This window comes from Natator depressus, chromosome 15 (assembly GCF_965152275.1).
Source record: "Natator depressus isolate rNatDep1 chromosome 15, rNatDep2.hap1, whole genome shotgun sequence".
NCBI lineage: Eukaryota > Metazoa > Chordata > Testudines > Cheloniidae > Natator > Natator depressus.
Genome location: NC_134248.1, coordinates 18,190,643 through 18,208,130, shown reverse-complemented (window position 1 = coordinate 18,208,130; position 17,488 = coordinate 18,190,643). Strand labels below are relative to the sequence as shown.

The following is a 17,488-nucleotide window of genomic DNA, read 5'->3' as shown; positions in this document are numbered from 1 at the left end:
TTTTTTTATATCTCTTCTCCCCCCCCCCCTCCCACCACCACCACCACCACCACCACCACCCAGCCTTGCTCTGTGGATTATAATCTCTCTGGATTTTGAGGGTCTGGACAGGAGGATTTTTAGGGCTTCGGGGGTTGGGGAGGGGAAGTGGTGAGTGAGGAAGGGGGGGTGATTTTTTTTTATCTCCCCCTTCCCTTTTTCTTTTTCTGTTTTGGAAATGGATGGGAAAATAAGGCAAAGCCGGAGATCAAGATCCCAAAGGGACCGCGTGAGGAGAAGGGAAGCTAATGCCAGGGATCCCCGAAATCAAAGTCCTTCTTCGGCATCCGAAAAGGAGCAAAGCCCCGGCAAGGAAAATACAAGCCAAAACTGTACAAATCCCCCAAACCAAGCTTCCACCGCCAGAAATGTCAGACCTCCGAGGCGCAGGAGACGGGAATCGAGCTCCCAAGAAGAGGATTTAATTGATGGGTTTGCTATAGCCAGCTTCAATACCTTAGAAGCCTTGGAGGTAAGAGATCAGAATGATGGGTTCTCTTGTGTTCGTGTGTTTCATGGTCCAGAGCAATGGTATTGTTTCCTGAAAAAGCATGGGACCTTCATAGAGGCGCTGAATCTAGGCTCCACACTGTAAATACCAATTAACTTTCTTCTTGTAAATTACCTGTGTGCATTAATCCTGATGTCAGCCTGAAGGAATTTAAATGGAGGGGGAGCTGTGTATGTCTGTGGTCAAAGGGATGGCAAATGAACACCAGTGTCTTTCTTGAGTACTTGTATGTCTATTCATAAGTTGCTGTAGGCCAGTATTTGTGGGTAATCCTATACTTTCCATTTCAACTAATATCAAGTATCAGGGCAAGTTAAATGTTTGTTTAGGATTTTAATTGGCTGACAAATATCTGATGGGAGGAATGCAACATATTTGTGCATCAGGGTATATTGACGATCACCTGATGTTGTGAATTGTAGAGTCAGTACTTTAAAACCATTTTTTTCTAGGCCTTTAAAGTTTGTATTTGTATTGCCAAAATGTTACTTTATCTTTCTCAGGAGACTGTTAGCAAATGGCCAGTGTTTAACGTTTTCTGGAAAAAGAGATGTTTAAATGGATAATAATCCCCTGGTTGTAATTCCCAAATTTTGAAGTAATTGAACAAATTCTTCATCTCTTATTGACTGTACATATTATCCTGCTGTTAATAGGTTGGCAAAAATATTGCTTGTCAATCTTATCACAAACAATATTTGCTGAGCAAATACTGCTTGTTTTGTCTGAGCTAAATTAAGCAGGAAACTTAATATTCTCAGAGGGACAATGACAAACTAGCACTTTGTGTGGCTTTTGATTTTTGTTTTGTGGGTGTGTGATGGGAAAATTTGAGTTGGTAGGAGAAAACCTCTATCAAAAGGCATTTATCAAAGAAAATAGTTCACCATGTTCTCAGTAAATATGAGCAATAATAGTGTCCTCATTCACTTGACCACATTTTTTTTAATACAGCACGTTGAATAATGTATTTGGTTATTCATACTTTGGATTTCCTGCCATTTTAGTATCTTTCTTAACAAGGATTACAGTAAATTAAAATCCTAGACATGTTTCCCTGGCCCTCTCCTACATCAATACAGCATCCTTAATGTTTACACCCACATATCAAGGTCTTATTTTGTCAGAAGGTTTCCCAAAAAGCCTGTCTGATTTCCAGACCAAATCTCTTGGGACACAGGCTCCTTCTCCCATAGTTTGTGGCCCCGTGGCTACCATGATTTTTCTGCTCACCCACACTTTGTTAGCAGTGTGTTTATAAAGTCTGTTGTAACAAGTAGCTGATGATCAGAACCAACTTCTTTGGACCATAAAGATGATCCTTTTACACTTAAGAGAAACTGCCACCTCTTTTGGACCTAAATTTCCCCTCTCTATCCCTAATCCCTGAGTATTTTGCTTGGGAAGTCATTACTAGGAGGGTAAATGGTGATGGTGTTTGGAAGGGGGCAACTTGCTCAGCAGCAGTATCTGGACCTGTTCTGAGAACGAATGTTTCTAATGCATGGTGCCCTGTAAATCTACAGTGGGACTGAGCTGGCAAAATTTTGGTTCAGGGAAACTGACTTTTAATGCATGTAAGAAGAAAATTTGGCTGAGTCTCTGCTGAGCAATATTGAATGTGTAAATGCTGGAATGTTTTAAAAAGAAAAGATTTATGATAAACTGATGTGTGGTGTTCTATGGCCTTTAGCAGAAACTGCTGTGAGATAATATCTTAACACTTAAACCAACTCATATCTGTCTGAGTTGATAATGAGCAAACTATCCAGCTTTGTGTTGCTTTAAAACAGATGGTCTAGACCTGTCTTGGTTTTTTTCTGGGCATGCTCATTGTCAAGCACACATCAGCAGATAGGTCCAATTAAACCACTGAGTTTCTCAGAGCTGTCAGTGAAGAAAGTAAAATTCATTTTCTTTGGGAAATTTTCTGCCATGATGAGCACATTATCGGGAAATATAATTCAAATGATGGTACAGTCCCTCCAGGGGCAAAGGGGGGGAGGGGGAGCATTTCATGGTTTGCACATGGTACCGGATTAGCCATCAAATCAACTAGACGTTAAACTGGGCAATAGTATCGCGCACAAAGGAAGAGCTGTGACATTAAAAACAACAACAACCCCACAACCCTGAAAACCTTTTTGTTTTGGGGATGAGCTATGGTAAAGATGCTTTATAGGACAGTCCCCTCGGAATCCATAGTGAGATTTCAGAAGCAATCAATTTCTGCAGTCTTTATCAACATGCAAGAGAGTACATGAACTTCATTTTAGATTTTAATTGGCTCGTCAGAATAAATAGTGTAAGCAGAATTCACTTGTTTCTTTTTCATGTGTTGCACTGGGAGACGTGTCACATGCGAGGTACTTTTGAAAGCCCTAGTGATCTGTGTATTTAATAAATTCCAGTAATACGCACAAATTTACTGTGCATTGTGAGAATTTTTCTTACAAAAGTGCAGTGCTGTTTTTGTCAAAAGATAATGCCTGGTAGATTTCTGATGTAGCAGCAAGCAAAAGGGATTAGCAAGACAAAACTGCTTTAAAGTAACATATGCCCAGATAAATTACTGAATCTGTAAGGTCATTTAGAATACTAAGAAGCAATACTCTGTAGTGTACTTGACTACAACAGGTGGTCTTCCACTGGTTTTGAGGAGAAGCATCTTTTACAGTGCACAAATTTTTAGAAAAATGATGCTGTGATGGCCGCTTAAATAAAAATCATATAAAATTTGAGGAGAATGAAGAGAATAAAGGTTAAATTTCATATTCAGCACACATATGTTGCCTTCTTCTAATTTTTTTCATTTGTAAGCCGAAAAAGGAGCAGTTGTTTGTGTATGTGGCAGTTCTTCATTATGATCCTTTCTCATATTGCTGCTTTGCATTGTTTTTCATTTGGTTTTACAGTGACCTGTGATTAGGTTAAATAGGCTCGCTAAATTGTGGGCTTCCCCTGGGAAATCGGATTGCTGTAAGGCTAGAGAGAACCTCATGGTAGAAAAGTCTGTAGCATGTAAGGTTTTCTTTTTCTTTTACTCTCAAATAATGTGAAATTCCCTTCCCCACTTCAAAAAAATTCTCACTACCCTTATGTTTTTGTAAACGTAGGGTGCTATATATACTCTTCCTGTATGTTGAACTGAAGATGCCAGCACTCTGAACCCGGCAGGAGTTAATTTTGCTGTTGCCTACAAGGGAGTTAGTTACTTTATGATGTTTCATTTAATTTTTTTAAGTTTTAAGAAGTAGCGCTTTGAATTTTCATTAAACGGCTACAGAATGCTGCCAGTGGCATTTGGTACCTGATGATGTTGTCTCAACTCTGCATGTGTCTATCTACTTGTGGCTTCATTTTAGGAACAGATTACCTATCCCAAGTTCTAGGTATCCTTTACTCAAGAGAGAACTTAAAGCAGATAATGTTTAAAAAAAAAATCAGTCCAACTAAGATCAAAACAAAAAGCAGTAGCAAACCATCAGTTCTTCTCTGTGCATAAGAATCCGAAATTACCCCAGCTCATCATCTGCACTTAAATATCCTTCACCCACAATACAAATCTCTCCTCAAACCCAGGGTAAAATGCAGCTTTATCTTACAAACTATTAAATAGAATTCAACAGAATTTCAGAGTTTAAAAGAAATAGTAGAGGGACTTAACTAGCAGGTAAAGCAAGTAAGATAAATGTTTTAATCTGAAAGGGAGAGTCAGTGAGGAGGCAGAATAAGATGGACAGCTACAGGAAGTGAGAGAGACAAGCTTTTGAGCCACATGGAGTTCTTGTGGCTCAAAAGCTTGTCTCTTTCACCAACAGAAGTTGGTCCAATAAAAGATATTATCTGACCACCTTGTCTCTAATATCCTGAGACCAACACGGCTACAACTACGCTGTAAACGACAGGAATGCTATTTAGATGACCCGTGCTGCAGAGAAGAAGGTTCTTGCACCAGTGGTGATATGATTGTGAGATCAGTAATGTATGAGCAGGGAGAGAAAAAGTGAGAGGTGGTCTGTGAAGGAGGATGAAGAAAATCCTTGGGGGGATGTTTAAAAACAGAGGGGAATTTTGAACAGCATCTTGAAATGAATGGATATGATGTGTGAGTATTTCTCTCTTGGTATCTATTCATTTCATTTAGATGAAGTTGCTAATTATTCTTGAAGGTGATTGGTGAATCACAGTGAGAAAAACCAGATGAATGAGTCTGTATTTAAGGGCTCGTCTCTCTGATCATACTTGTTCCTTTCAAGTATAAAAACAATGCTAAAAAGGGAACTTCATCAGAATGTAAATGAATGAGAACTTTGAGACTAGTTGTTCAATCAAAGCTTTTGTAAATGTTATATCTGTGTGCTCTTTGGCTTTTATTATCAACTTGACAAAGCTCTGGAACTCTTTAAGAAAGATTTAAGATTTTTTTATTTATATTATGGTAGCTCCCGGCTGGGATCAGAGCTCCTTTGTGTTAGGTGTTGCAAAAACATAGCTCCCAGTCCTGAAAAGACACAGACTTTTGCTTAACTTTACACAAGTTAGTAGTCCCACTGAAGTCATGAGGCTGCACGCACTTAAGTGTTTGCAGGGTTGGGGCCATAGAGGTAGATAGCCTCTACCCTGAAGAGGTTAACATTGTGTTATTTCTCTCAAACCTTCCTTTCCGAAGGGATCTAACAGAGATACCAGGTGGTTACTTGTTGTGGGTTGCACTTCGGACTAGGAGGTTGGAAAGTATAGTAGTGATGCTAAATTTCTGGGTAGACTCTGTAATTGCATGGTCTTCCCTTTAGCTTCTGTCTTGATAAGGCTGTTTCCACAAGTGTGTTGTACGCTGTGCTTTGCTCTGATCTTTTAATGATGATAAAACCAGTGCATTTAACTTCCTGTTCCAAAGGTTTTGTGCTAGTTCCACTGACCTAGCTGTGTAACCTTTGATTTATGATCATATCTTACGTATGTTTTCAAACGTGATGTAATGAAGTCTTTTCCATAAAGCAGCACTCATTTTTAAAAGGGCAGGTTCCCAACATTTAAAGTACTTTCGTTAGTGTTTAATTGCCTAATGACAATTTATAAAGTCAGTTTTTTGAGGAATTATGTTCCTAAAAAATCTTGTACTTTTAAAGATTCCACTTCAGATGCTTTAGACTTTTGATTTAACTGCAGACTTATTAGTAGTCTTCGATTATCTGTTTTCGTAGCAGTGTGCTTTTCAAGATTAAAAAAAGCAGGTTAATTATGGCAGTTAATTGCTTTTTGCAGATGAATACTAAAAATCTGCTTTAATTATAATAATTTCTCTTCCATGGATTTAAAAATACAAAAGGATGAACCGATATTGCTGATATATATAAAAAGTGGACAGCTGTAGTTAGGTTCGAGTTCACTCAGAAACTCACCCAAATGCTTAATTTTTCCAACAGAACTTGGACCCTAGTCTTGCCATGAAGTAGCTGTGATCTGAAAGAAGAGTTGGACTATTGTTATGGAAATCAGCACCCCCACTTTGCTTCTGCAATTCCCATGTTGAGCCTTGCTCTAATACGTAGCTTTCTTTGGTGACGTTACTAGGATAGGAATTGGAAAAGCAAAGTGGGATGGATTACATGAGCACATTTGGATGTTACCATGCAGCATGCTGTTCCAACTCAAGTTCTGGGAACATGCGTATAACGTTTTGACATAGAAGACAGTTTGGTTTCTGCCATTTCGATAACTGATCCTTTTGGACTATTTTCAAATTGGAAAAACTGAAGTGCTGAACACCCAGGTCCATAGGAACTCCATTCTGTGCTTAAAGTTCTTCGATGAAAGCTATTTTATACCATTGCAAGCTAAAGTAAATGTCGCTCAGGGAAATTGTGTGGTGATGGCACAGATAAGATTTCACTGTCTGATACTATTAGTCAGATTAGCTTTGGATTTTTTTAAAACTTAACAGATGCTGACAACTTTTTTTTATTTTGATCTGTGCAAGCCCATTGTGACAGTCCGTAGAGCAATATATAAATCAATGAAAGATGACCTGTAAAGGTGGAATAATGAGCTTGTGCCTTCTTGCACCTTTATGACGTAAAAGGAGGCCAAAGATATTTTCTTGTGCTTATTTTTTACATTAGGTCTTGTCCACCTGGGAAAACTCTGAGGTGACTGTAGAGCTAGTAAAATGAGCATGAGCAGCAGAGTGGGGACCACATTTTTAAACAAACTTACTGCAGTTTGGGGAGAGGGGTTATAAGCACCTGTTTAACTCAACTAACTAGCCCATTCTTTGGAGAAGAGATGACTTCATTAAAGATTTAGCACTTCTGCCCCTTCCGTTAAGGGATGAGTGGTCTCAATCAATGTCTGCCGCAAGCAAGGAAAAAAAATCCCTTTGAAAGCAAAATGCTTTCAAGTAATATTTAGACATCATAAAGTAATCAAAAGAGAGCATAGATTTTATTATAATTATTTCTTGATAGGCTGCTTTAAGGTGCCCATCAGAAATTCGGCTGACATAAATTTTGCGGGCTGAAATGCAGGTTTGGTTTTTTTGTTTTTTTTTCCCCCTTGAAACTTGTGAACTGAAATATGGGTACAGTCAGTCTATTAGGGTAGCATTATTTGTAACTTCCTCTCTTGAAGCATTTTGTCTTTTTGTGCACTTTCATTTTGTAAAAAATGGGTGTCTAGTTAATACTGGATCTCAATAAACAAATAAATAAATAAAAATGTAGGGCTCCAATTCTGGAAGGACTTAAGCATACACTTAACTTTATGCATTCTGAATAGTACATGGGGGAATGTAGCCCTGGTCTACACCATGACCTTATTTTTGGTATAACTATATCCCTGATGGGTGTGAAAAATCCACACCCTGAAGCGACACAGTTATACCAGCTGTAGACAGCGCTTCTCCCATTGAAGTAGTTACTGCCTCTCAGGGAGGTGGAGTAACTACGCCTACAGGAGAAGCTCTCCCATTGGCATAAGTAGCATCTTCACTAAGCACTACAGCGGAGCAGCATAGGCAAGCCCTTAGACTCTGTACAAACCTAATTATGATTTGGAGCTAGAAATGAGTAAGAATCAAGCTCTGCAGTCCCTATTGGGACTCTGTACCTCCTCAGTGGACCTGGCTATACACAGTGAAATCAACGGACATACTGTTGCATATGAGTGTGTCATTCAACAGGAGTGATTGTGTATTGTAATGGGGTGTGACTGCTCCATGAAAGCAGTGGTGCATATATGGATCATGTTAGTTTTATGGTATTACCTGGGTATGTGCTACTTACTGTATTTGTAGATTCATCAGAGAAAGAGATGGCTTATTGAGCTGAGCATCAGGTTTTGAAATTTTTCATCTTCTTTGAAACAGAAGCTACAAAATGCCGCGGAGTCAATTTTATCCTTGTGAGGCAGATACACTGAGTTCTGCACTTTGCTGTGTGTATGGTCCAAATTCAACGTGACAGTCCCTTTCACAAAACCTAAGACGAATGGAAAAAGTTTCAATGCATATTTTCTTTTTAAAAAAAAATTCCCTTAGAAAGTTACAAATGTTCTCTTGCGGAGTTCACAACAGGAACGCTTCAGTATTTTACCTGGTGCGAAAGAACATATGTAACGTTGACTGGAATGGACTTTAAACAAAAATCAGTTCACGAAACAAAGGAAAACTCCTCCAAACAAAGGAAAAATCAAATTTAAACCGTATAAATAGTGAAAGGTAACTGTGATTTTAAATTATTTAGCATATAATAGTCTAAGGTGATGTGTCTGTAGCTCAGGAAAGGATGTTTTATAAAAATATATTTTTTAAAAATGCCTGACAGCATCCCATTTAAAAAAAAAATTAGATCTTTACTAGTTCCAGTTAATATGCATTTGACTTGTAATGAAGGGACCAGTAAAATCTATATTGTTGCTCCCTGTATGCTAAGGAAAGACCAGTTTTACCATTTATCTTGGCTATCTCAAAGAAATGAGAGAAACTCTGTCTCATAAATGATGTGTTCAGGAAAAGGATAATGTAAAATTCTGAGGGTATTTAGAGCAACATTAGCCCTCTCGGCCTGAAATTTTCTTAAACTGAATTCCGGCTTGCTCTGTGTCAGACTTGGTTGACACAGATGTTTTGTACCACACTAAGTATATAAATTTAGAAACTGATGTAGTTAAAGTGATACAGTCCTGTAGTAGACACAGTTGTACTGTTATGACGTTGCTTATAGCTTATTCCAGTGAATTTAAATTTAGGGATTTATCTTGCTGTTTTTGACCAAAATTTCTACTTTCTACTCCATTGTAGGGCGTGTGGAGTTTGCTGCACTTGGTGGTGGTGGTTGCATGCATGTAGATTCTAAAGTGAATCCTTTGGATAAAGATTGCAGTAGAAAGACTGTTCAGCTTTTTCTAAAAATCATTCCTTGTCACGGTGATTTAGGAGAGGGGGAACTTTGTTCGGGTATCCTTAGTGTGGCAGTCAATATTTGTGCATTGCTCAGAGCAAGCTGTGTGTCAGCAAAACTGAAACATGGGATGAGCTCTTAAATCAAGCTCAGTGACTTTTTAAATAAAGCTTTGAAATACAGTAGGGAAGCCTTGCATCCTGGTATCTATTGTATGTGAACATCTTGCTGTAAGTGAGAACAGTTTTCAATGCATTGCACTTCAAAGCCTCTAGTTAATCACAGTAAAGATATGAAAGAGTTTTATGAAGGTGAAGTGGCTGTTGCTATTTAACTGTTTCTTGGCTTGGCTTTGCTGGAGTACAGAGGGGTGTTGACTGTTTCAGCAATGCTACTTACACACAGTGAGGCGTCTGAGTTCTGCTTTATTGGGTACGTTCCCTCTCTTTAAAAAGTTGTTTCTTCCCCAGAACAAATGAGCTGTTGTTAATACCATTCAAATGCTGAAAGGAGAATCAGTCTTCACGCTATTAATTCAAAATGCTTTTAAGAGGGGAAAAAAAAATTCAGCTTATGTTAAAATGAGAGTCTGTCTTGGGTGACTTAACTTTCAAGGCTGTCTGCGTGGGCAACAGTGGCACCTGTCATGCATCACCAGTTCAACTCTGTTTGTGCTTGCACGGTGAAAGCTGGCGTGTATACTGACCTCAAGGATCTTTACCCCGTTCTGAACAGGGCTAGCTGACAGATGGGTAAAAAGATCAGGGACCTCTCTATGCTACAACTTCCAGTGGTGTTGTACCGGTAGTGAATTAGGGGTCCCATCGGTGCAAGCAAAGCTGAGTCTGGCCAGGGCAATGTTGGGTGGGGAGCTATTTCAAGCTCTGTGGAGAGTATGGGGAAGGGTGTGGGTAGGGGAAGGCAGAAGATTTCAAGGACTCAAAGAGGCTGACTGTCGTGGACTCTGCAGAGCATTGCTGGGGGCAGGGGTCATACAGTAATGCAGGGAAGTAAAATAGTAGTGGGAAAAACAACCAAATCTTTTGGGTACCGTAGGAGAAGGAAGGAAGAGGAGTGGGAGTGGGCTGGGAACAGCAGAGGCTGACATAAGTCACCTCACATGTTCATTAATTACTTCAAATGAACTGCCACAGAAGCAAAACTTTAGGCACCCTTAACGACCCTACAGTTACTAAAGCAGGTATGCGTACAGCTCTCCTGAGTCATTCAAGGTAGACGTAGCCTGTTTCATTTGTAGTTCCGTTTTGCTCCAAGCCTGAAAGACTAACTTGAACAACAGTTGCATGTGCAAGGTCAGTGCTCGGCATGGATAAGGGGATTGGAGGGATCAAAATGATTCCCAGAGCCATTGGCTGCAAAAACATGGGCTGATGGCACCATTCCTGTCTGTCTCTTTGTGTTCAATGAAAAGCTTTAAAATCTTTTACGAGCTATGTACAGTTACACCAGTGACATGCTACATAAAAGATAGCAATTTGAAGTCAAACATTCTATTTTAGGGGACTGTGGGTCACTGTCAACAGGCCTGTACTTCATTTTGTTCTGTTATGTCCTGGACATGCTTTGCAAAGGGGCTATAGAGAGATGGCTTTTTCTGTCCGAATTTTGAATGAGATGTGTGCAGGAAATCTCTTTGGTATGTTCAGGTGCACCCTGGAGTCTGCTGAGTATGAAATTTAGTGTTAGTGACTGGTTATCACAGAACTCTTGTCCCCCCGACCAAACTTTCTTCATAGATGACAAACAAGAAGACTACTGTTCATTTATTTTTATTTAATATCAGGGCAGTTTTTCCCCCAAGCATATCCATAAACTAGTAACCCCTGTGTAATGAGGAAGTACTTAGCTTGAGAGGAGGTGGGTGGCCCATGCAGGGGGGAATATATGGATAATTTAGATTGCAGTAATTGCCTTATGACCTACAGAAGGGCTGCAGTTTGGTTACTCCCTACAGTTGTTAAAACTGTGGGTTAAGCAGCAGTGTTTTTGTTATACACTGTTTACTACAAAGCTAAAGCATTTTTTGTGGGGTGGCTGTTTTATCCTTTGACTGCTGGTAAGTTTTGGCTAATAAATACCTTTGACTTGGAATCATGAATGCATTTTTTGTGTGTGAATGTTTTACTGGGTGTGCAGCTTCTTTTATAGAATCTATCCAGACCTCATGCACAGGGGGAGAGAGACACTAAAGATACTATGGAGTGAAGAGGTGTTTATAGAATCAGTCAAACCTGAAATAAAATAATTATGGTGTTTTGACAGCTTGTTAATAACTTGCAGCCATTGGGAGAAATATAATTGCAGCATCCTTAGTTTTTGATGGATGCTTGACATTTCTTTCAGATTGTAAAATTAAATAAAGAATGTGAAAAAAGTTGGACATGAAGCCTCAGAAAAATGATGGGCCAATTAATTAAAAAAAACCCAGCAGCTTCATTCCAATTTAGTTTCATGATGGTTGGTTTTCTATGCAATTCAACGTATTAATGGAAGGGGTTCAACCCCAGGTCCCCCACCAAACTGTCCCCAGAGTCTTTAGTTTTGAGGGGGCTATCCAAAACCTTCCGTGAATGAAGTGGAAATAAATCCTCATGCATATTAGATATGAAAGAAGAGTCTTGTCACCTGTAATGACTAAAATCCCCTGAAGTGTTGCCAGCATGTATTTTAGGAATCATATAATTATATGATTATTGAAAGAGACATACAAGACCTCATGGCAAAACTAAAAAAATAAAAAAAAACCCACATGCATAAAGAGAGGGACAAAATTTGTCACTATCTTTTCCAGTTGCTTTTTCACAGTGTCTAAAAGCCCAATAATTGCTCTTATCAAGAGGGCTTAATGAATTTGGAGAGGGCGGGAAGGAGGGAATTGCTTGTGTTATAGGTGGATGTTACAATGCTATCTTTCAGGTTTATTTTCAGCTGTAATTGAAATGTGTTTTAAAAACTTAAATGAATTGTTTTCACTACCAAGCTGAGAATATGCTCTAAACGATGAACTACAGTACAAAATATTCATTTATTGTAATATTGAACTATAACAGTAGTGTTGTGGTCTAGTGGTTAGCAGGGGGACCGGAAATCTAGATATCTGGGTTGTTTTTCTGACTCTGCCACTAATTTCCTGTCTGAGCTTTGAGCAAGTCATTTAACATCTGTGCTTCACTTTACCCACGTATAAACTCTGTATAATAATCCTTGGCTACCACATGGGGAGGACAGATTCTCAGCTCGTGTGATTTGGCGAATAGCTCCGTTGACTTCAGTGGCTATTCAGCAATATTCATCATTCCCTTATGCTGGAGAATGTGAGGGAATACTTCTCAGATCAGGGGATATGTTGTGGTATGTGTGTGAACAGTGCCTAGCACACTGGAATAGCTCTGCAACTCCAGATAAATGTTTCTCATTTTGTGGAGGGAGTGCCATGTCACTGGGCGTATATGTCTATTATTTCGGACCTCTTGCTCATCATTCTAGTATCTTGAACTTCGATGTTACTTCATCTGAATTCATAAGGCTCTGGAAAAAGCTGGAAGCAAAGGTTGAATCCTCCTGTGTGAGCTACACACAGAAAGATCTTGATCCCCCAATGGCTTTTTTCTCTAGGTCACTGTTACACCCCCCTCACATGGACTATAGCAAATTCTGAAAGTCAATCTCTTGCTGATACAGTGTACAAATTCTGTAGAATGTACTGCACTTATAAAATGTATGTATTTTCCCAAAAGATGGACTGAAGTGTGCAAGTGACAGCTCTCCCTTGGCCACCTGGTACCTCTCCTCCTAGAGCCAAGGAAACAGGTTATTCAATCCATCCAGGATGGGGTACTGAAATTTTTGTGGGTCTCTGCTTTCCCTCCACAGTACTCCTGATCCGCAGTCTTGCTTCTCATAGCAGAAGTCACTCCTGTGTTCATTGGATAGCTCTCTCATGCAGTTCAAATCTCAAGGGAGACCAATGCACTATGAAGCAAGATACAGTCCCCTTCTGTTTTTCTCAAACTTACCAAGAACCCAGAACATTTAAAAAAAAACAAACCCAAAACACCTTTTAATTGCATTCAATACATGCTGTTGTGTACACCAGTGAACATTAAAAGCAACAAATGCCTTTTGCAGACTCCTCTCCAGGAAAAAGGCATACCGTTTATTCTGACATTCTGGTTGAAAGCTAAATAGCAAGTTGTGATTTAATATTACTAATGTGATTTTAGCTGAAAATAACAATGGCTTTCCAGACAGATGGATTCCATAACTTGCTTGCTATCAGCTCATCCATCAAACTCTACACATGTCTGCAGACTCATTATAAGGCACACATGGGAATGTTGTTGATTACATCAAACAAACTTGTCCAAGTCCTATTAATGTTTTCCCTGCAGGCTGCAGCCCCTTGGTGTGGTATGTGTGCGAGAGGGGAAGTGTATTTGGCAGACCTGTCCCAACAGTACTAGACAGTAAAACTTCTTAAGCGTGGTTGCTTTTGCAAGTCTCCATCTCGATAGAGATTGTTTTCTATCAGTTCTTCCATTCTGAGCGTCTTAGTACCCCTTAAGATGTAACAATTTGAGACTTGCTGATGCAATAACACGTTTACGTGGGGATATCTTAGCACTGATTCCAGGAAGATTGATGCTAGTAAAGTATTCTCTCCTGCCGGCTTCCTGCAAGGAAGGGATGAGCTACACAGCAGCTGCTAGGTGAACAGGCTTTCCAAAGCCTTGCTTTCTAACATCAAGCAGAGTTTCTTTTGCAGCTTAGGGGTGAGGCTTTTGGGAGGTAAATGAGTGCCATCTCTAGAGTTTATGCTGCAATATAAGCAATAGGGAGTGGGTTGCTGTGTATACAGTACTGCTCAGCCACAAATTGTCTTCAAATAAAATCCTAAACATGTTACTGTTTAATAGGATGCCAAAGGGTTATTTCTGAACTCAATATTTTTAAATAAACCACCACTTACACGAACTATTTCCAGATGAGATGTTTTTGGGTTCTGCGCTTCGTCCTCCTTCAGTGCTAAGTACTAACTTAGAAGTACTAAATTTGTGAGATTACCTAGCACGTTTGCTTACTCCTCCTAAAATGTGGACTCGATGTTATCTTTGTGCATCTGTTTCTAGCCATTTATTTCTCATACAGCTTTGGGGCAAGTCTCATCTTATTACAAACTACTTGTTCTTATGGTGGCTGTATTAGCTATGCAGGAGTTAGGCTCCTGCTAATTCCAAATGAGGAAGTTAGGGCCAATAACAAAAGTTCTATTGGTAAGACTTGCTTAGAGATTTTTACATTGGATCGGTAGTCCAGTTTTTAAATGAAGATGTAGGACCAGCACATGCATACGGGGGTCCAGTCTTCAGGGAGTCTTGTGGGGAATTCCCAGAGGACCTCCCCCCCCCCAATACCCACTCTGTGCTCCAAAATTTGTGGGGGTGGGAAAGTATGGAATTTTTCTTTCTGAAACTCCATCCTGTTTCTTACACAGTCCCTGTTAGGGTTGACCTGCTTGATCTTAAAGTTGTGTTACTAATAATTTGGAAGAGGAGTCTCTTGGTTTTTTCCTCTGAACGTGCTAGATAGGTTTCAGAGGATATGATGCTATCTCATAAACAGGCACTTATTCCCTGATTTCCAGGTGGTGATGCCCTGAACTCCCCCTTAAGACATTTATCGTCTCGGTTGATTGTCACTATGTCCTGGTCAACATATATCACTCAAGCCACTGTGCAGCTGCTAAAATAAAAGCTGATAAGGGCAGCAAGAGCCCTCAAATCAACAGCTGAAAAATTTAGAAAGGGGAAGTGTGGATTTTTGATTAGTTAATAAGCATTTGACAAATATGGGGCCCTGAATTTTATTTTGAGGGGAAGAGGAAATGGTTATGGGGCCTTTAGGCTTAGGAATTATGTGCATCACTGATAGACTGTCAGATTAAGTTACAGATGCTATATTTCCATGTGGAGGTCTGCTAGATACAACTGTGATGACATGTTTAATGTTAATGAGATACTCAAGGTCCACAGTCGGGACCAATGCTCCATTGCGCCAGGCACTGCATAAACACGCCCAAAGATACGGCTCTTACGCTCTTCAGGACAACATTTGGAATATTTCTTTGTATTCTCTTTGGGATTTTTAAAAAAAATCAGATAAGAAGGACAGGAGAAGGATTGCTCTAAACCCTTTGCAGCACTGGAGTAGGCATTTGTGTTTTCTTAACTATAATGTAACTAGCCATCTACAACTGGATTATTGAGATTCTTGAATAGTAGTTGAATCTGTAGAGAGTGCTGTTTTCTTTCCTTATTACACATATGTACCAACTAGCAGGTTTTACTGTTATCACTTCCTGCAGTGTTATAAATCTAGTTGTAGGTTTGCAGGTAGAACCCGCTGGAGGATAAAGGAATAACAATTTGTTTAATGATCATTAGAAATAAACCAATATGAATACAGTAAAAATAAATGAGCCCAATGTATGTCTAAGACTTGAACCAAACTGAAGCCAAGATGTCAAGAAGTCCAGGAAATATTCAGCTGGAACTTTAAGCATAAATACCATGAGGCTGACTTGTGTTTTGCTGTTTTTTTGCAATATTTCCTGTCTGGCCAGAAGCAGGAAGAACGGGAGCTAGGAGTCAGGAGACTCTGCCACTGATGTCTTCTGTGCCCTTGGTGGGTAGAAGAGAGAAAGTCATTTAACTCTTTCTCATTTGTAAAGTGGTGGTGATAGTTTCGGCCTCTCAGGGTTGTTTTCTGAGGTTAATAGGTGTTTGTGCAGCTCATTGGATGGAGTGTTCTGTAGTACTGGATACAGCATCTTGACTTCTGTGGGTTTCTCTCGACCCTACTAAACCTTTCAGCCTTATGACCATTTATTACCGTGCAGATTAATTAGGGGGAAAAGTGTGTTGGCAAAATGGAACTCGACTGAACAGGAGAAAATATTCAGAAGAAATTAGATGCCTGTTCCAGAAACAATATATGGGGGAGAGGGGGACACATTGTTTTCCTATATTTCTATGTAAAAATCCCAGTCATGTATGTATATACAAATATCTGAAGCAAATACACTCACAAGAGGGTAATTTCATAGTATTAAATTTCTTAGGTTCAGAGCACAAGCAAAATCTGATTGCTTCGGTGTATCTCTGCGTCATGTTGCAGGCATAGCAGTTTTAGGACTGAGGTGGAAAATGAAGCATGAGAGAGCATGCAGATAAGAATAAAGAGGTGAACAGAATATGTCTATTTTAAAGGATGATGGCCATTTTTGGCATTCTACTGGAAAATACTTGGATGTGTCTGGTATTTCTGGGTAGGAAAGGGTTACTCTTTCTGTACAGTTGGCCTCACTGCACTGGCAACAAGCAGAGTGTCACATGAGTTCGTTTCCCCCCCAGCATTAGACAAACAGATTGATGCGTCTTCAGAGGGTGACAGCTTGCAGTAGCACCGTTTTTATGGTCCCGGAAATAGTAACATACTTGGTTTTTGTTGTCTTTTCTTGTTGCGTTGTTGTTGTGTCTTTCTGTTCGTGGTGATCAAGCCCTTTATAAAAGTAAACCCCACACTGATAGATTGAAGTTGAGTACTGTAATGTGTTCCCAAACTGACAAAATGAGTAGAAATTAGCCCGATATTTTCCTGACCAACAAATAAACTCCACATAATTATCACACTTCTTAAGTACCCCCAAATGCAAATATAAAGAGTGCTTTCCTAGCCCCCCCATGGTTGAAAAGTTTCCAGGAAGGTAAGAATTTGGGCTACAGCTGCATTAAAGGGTGAAATGTTTGTCCCAGTATACTGTTTTTTTTTTTTTTTTTTTTTAACTGTAGTCCTTTTTAATAAAACACACTGTCAGGCTTCAAAGCTGAGTGAACTTTAAATATCTGTATGTTAAGCCATTTAGTCTTTGTACCTTTTCCCATTTTATTCAGCCTGAACATTGAAATGCTACTCAGTTCCACTTCAGATTATGGGCATTTCACTTCCTAATTCTCAGGCCCTAAGAATGTTTAAATCCCAACAAATAAACCTCTGTGAATTGGTGATCATGCCAATGTTTTCCTATAAATAAAGACTTAATATTTAGGCCCTAACCTTGTTGTCACTTCTCCTTTATGATGTTAAAGGCTTTTGTCCTCCTGTCTCACGTGGATTATATAACAATTGACCTCAATGCACACACTTTTTCTTTTAGTTATTAAAAACCTCTGGGCACTGATGGAATTTAATCATGAGTTTTTATAGTTCAGTAGAGTGGACTTATAGTTATAACCCTTATGGAAAGTTCATTGTAAGTATCAAAAATAGTAATGAAGCAAATTGAACCGATCCACAAAGTGGTGCATGTATGTTAATATACTGACTTTTTTAAAAATTAAAGAAAATGTTCAGAAAGTAGTCTGTATTCTGTGGTTTTCATTATAGATTGTAGTAAGAAGTGGGAAAGACTGGCATGTGATGTGTTTAATGCTAGATCATTTGTGCTGTTGAAAAA

General features: G+C 39.3%; 1 protein-coding gene across 7 annotated transcripts in view; it reads left to right on the top strand.

Annotated features, from left to right (window-relative positions):
• Positions 1-202: 202 nt before the first annotated feature.
• The window catches only part of FBRSL1 (fibrosin like 1), a 740,088-nt gene continuing 722,802 nt past the window's right edge, over positions 203-17,488 (top strand). For all 7 annotated transcript variants that reach the window (XM_074972522.1, XM_074972528.1, XM_074972526.1 and 4 more), the window contains exon 1: positions 203-511. In XM_074972522.1, coding sequence (XP_074828623.1) covers positions 218-511 — 294 coding nt within the window. In that variant the 5' untranslated portion in view covers positions 203-217. The remainder of the gene's footprint in view (positions 512-17,488) is intronic.